Consider the following 3,530-nt stretch of genomic DNA (forward strand, 5'->3'; position numbering starts at 1 on the left):
AAAATATCTGTTGTATTTTGTTGACCAACTTTCCTTCCAATAAAGATGTGACACTCTAATTGCATTGACTAGAATTATTGAAATTCAACTTTTTGACTTTTCAAGATATGAATAATGACTTTTGTTATAAGATCGAGATGTTTATCTATCTTCTTCACATTTCATAGAAAAAAAAAAAAAAAAACATAGAATCAAATTAAACATCACTTGTGAATTATCAACTTTTCAACATGAACTTTCTTCCATCAAAAGGTTGTCACGATATTGTGAACCCTCTATATGATGCAATTACACGCGATGTATCTGCAAACCTCACAAGAGACAACGTGATATCCTTGATGAATTATTGTGACCAATCAAGTTTTTTGGAAGTTCAGAACTCTTATACGAAACCTATGGTGTGGATTGGCGTATACATAGCAGTAGCATCAATTTTGTGCATTATTGCCATGGGAGCTGATTTATTGCATGGTTTTAGAGATAAAAAATTGTGGTTTCCTTGTAAATATTTCACACTCAATGCAGCTTCTATCACAGTTATCACCGTTGCTATGAAATTACCTGTGGATTTGAGCACTTTGTTGCCAGGTCACTTGGACCAAACAACCAAGTTGGGAAGCATGGCCTTTATGTGCATGATGATGGCTAACTTAATGCCTTCTTTGGCGTCTATGGACAACAAGACACTTTTTGCAAATGTCATAGGTTTGTCTATTCTCGTAATCACTATTGTTGCAAACATTTGCATCCAAGTTAGTACGGGTGTTATAGAGGATTCCAAATTGTATTTTCCAACCTCTCATAAATTCTATACAAGTTTCAAGATATTGGCATACATTTATGTGGCTATGTTATTGTGGTTACTAATAATCATGATTTCTTCGGCTATAACGATTCCTTCTTCTAAGAAAATTTTAGAGTTCAAGTACCAAGCCACGACCAAAAGAACATTAGACGATAAAGATAATTTGACGACTATGGTTGAGAAACTAAAACAATATGTTGTAAGATATTGGGTTATGGCAGAAAGTGGTAGCCCTCAATTTGTGATGGCCAGTAACCAGTTATCCTCCTCTACTTCTGGTATAATTTGTGTAATTACTCTACTCATGGAACTACTTACACTAATAGTGGTAGCAACTCCTAAACAGTTATACTCTTCATACGTTGTTAGTCCACGTTTTGAAGGTACCTTTGAAGCTCTGTACAGGTCAGATTATAAGTGGTCAATGGCTTTCATCTTAGTAGCACAAATGTTAGGGATTGCAATTGGTAGCATTGCTCCGATATTTAGATGTTTTACCATCTTAAACTTCAATTTGTTCACTAAATGGAATAAGAACTATTTTATGGTCTTCAAAGTAGAAAAGTATTGGATCCAGAAGTTGTGTGAGTGGAAAGAAAGTAATTTAACCTTTTTATCAGGTGGTGGTTCTTGGTCAAGAAGTATTGTTCGTAATTTAAAAAACTTATTTATAGTACTTTGCATTGGCATCCAGAAGGTGGTTGTTGTATCAAGCAAAATGATTGGGCTTATTCCGACAGTCCTTACAATCTTAGTCGTGTATTGTTTTTATAGTTGGAAGTCGTTAGTGGAAATGTTGTTTACGCTACCTAATGTCTCAGAACATGATGATGTAAATAAAGAACTTAGTGATTATGTTTTGCAACTGGAAGATGAGATGGAGCTTGGTGATAAGACACTGAAACGCATTTCAAACTATATGAATAACTTGATCCAAAATGCAGAGAAGGGACAAAACAAAGATCTTCTGGTGTTTCTCGACACTTCATCTGGATTTAAGGGAGTAGAGAACTTTGATAGTGATCAAATTGAAGCTCTAACTTCGGTTAAACTTGTTAACAGTTGGAGCTTACCGGTAGTAACATTAACATGCATCGCCATTTCTCTCCCTAATATTAATAATAGTGAAGTAGATAGGCTGCTGAAGAATGTTAGTGAAAGTCTTCCGTATGCGCATCTAGTGGAGGAGATGGTTAATAATACATGTGAACATGGAAATATTCGAAAGGCGACTATGACCTTATGGTATGAGGTTGAAGAGAAGTGCACGTGGTTGGAAAACAATATTGGAAAAGGTACTTTTAAGGGAAAAACATCGGAAGAAGTTCTTGGATGGTTTGTTATTAAATCAGAAGAAATTGTTTTAAAAATTAATAAAACTACACATGGACAGGTAATGGTGAACACTCCTAAAAACTTGATTCTTGCAAATTCGATGTATCGTACTGCACAAACGATATTGTTCAACTACCAAATAAGTGTTCAACCGATTAACGAAAAAGAGTTCTTTGCACTTTTATCTAGCATGATTGCCGACATATTACGTGCTTGCTTCACCAACATACCACGAGTCATTGAGATGAAGTGCCGTGAAAGCGCTATTGAAAAACGAGAGAGTAGTGTTGTGGCTGCAGCTAAGTTGTTTGGTCGGACAAAAGAGATACTAAAGAGACTTGAAGGGTGGGAGTTACCAATCATGGATCCGGATAAAATGGTATTTATAGATGAGTGGCGTCTTTATTTTAAGCAAGCGAACCCTTAATTCATTGCTTTACATTTAAGCAAATGTAAAATGTTTGTTTTTAAGCTTCATTTCTCATGATAAAAGTATTTTGTATAGGAAAATGTATATTTTTATAACCTTCATTATCTCGTAATAATATTTATATTGTATATTGAGGAATATACATTTGAATCCATATATTAAATTGAGATTCAAGGGACCAATGAGAGCGGGACATGTGGCGCAAAAATCACTTGTGATTGAAAAATAAAAATAAAAAAAGGAATTCAAAAATTTTTTCTTTAAAAAAATAAAAAAAAATTTCGAAAATTTTTGTTTCCAAATTCTTTTTTTACAATCACATGTGATTTACCTGCACAATCACATGTGATTGAATTGTAGATTGGATTTGACATGCATAATCACATGTGATTGGGTTTACAATCACATGTGATTGACATGCAGATTCACATGTGAATGTAAAAAAAAATTGAATTTTTTTTTATTTTCGAAAAAAAAATTTGAAAAAAGTTTTTTGTTCCAATCACATGTGATTTTCGCGCCACATGTCACGCTCTCATTGGTCCCTTGAATTTCAAGCAAATTAATGGATGCAAGGGATTACAACTCATTGTATATTATAGGCTAAGGGTACGCTAAGAAACCAAAACTATGTGAGAAATATGACAATCAAAATCTGCTCAATAATTCTCTGAGTTTTAAAATGAATCAACTTTACCAAAATCCTTTTTTTTTTGGAACGGCAAACACGAACACCCATTAAATAATTCACGACAGGACTCAAATTCACAGTCTCAAAGTTGATGAGTTACCTCGATACCGTTAAGCCATAACCCCTTTGGTTTACCAAAATCAGTTTGGTTCTCAAGTTTTGCACAACATTTTAGCTTCACTAGATCTACTTGAAGAGTTCAATACATATAGAAAAGCTCATCATCCAAACATAGCAGAAGGTACCATATTTGCCACAATTAAATGTTA

At 34.0% G+C, this 3,530-nt stretch overlaps 1 protein-coding gene across 1 annotated transcript; it reads left to right on the forward strand.

Annotated features, from left to right (window-relative positions):
- Positions 1-230: 230 nt before the first annotated feature.
- Positions 231-2,567, forward strand: LOC139864024 (uncharacterized). Its single transcript, XM_071852614.1, has one exon. The coding sequence runs from the start codon at positions 231-233 to the stop codon at positions 2,565-2,567; it is 2,337 nt and encodes a 778-aa protein (XP_071708715.1).
- Positions 2,568-3,530: the final 963 nt, after the last annotated feature.

Source organism: Rutidosis leptorrhynchoides, chromosome 8 (assembly GCF_046630445.1).
Source record: "Rutidosis leptorrhynchoides isolate AG116_Rl617_1_P2 chromosome 8, CSIRO_AGI_Rlap_v1, whole genome shotgun sequence".
NCBI classification, from domain to species: domain Eukaryota; kingdom Viridiplantae; phylum Streptophyta; class Magnoliopsida; order Asterales; family Asteraceae; genus Rutidosis; species Rutidosis leptorrhynchoides.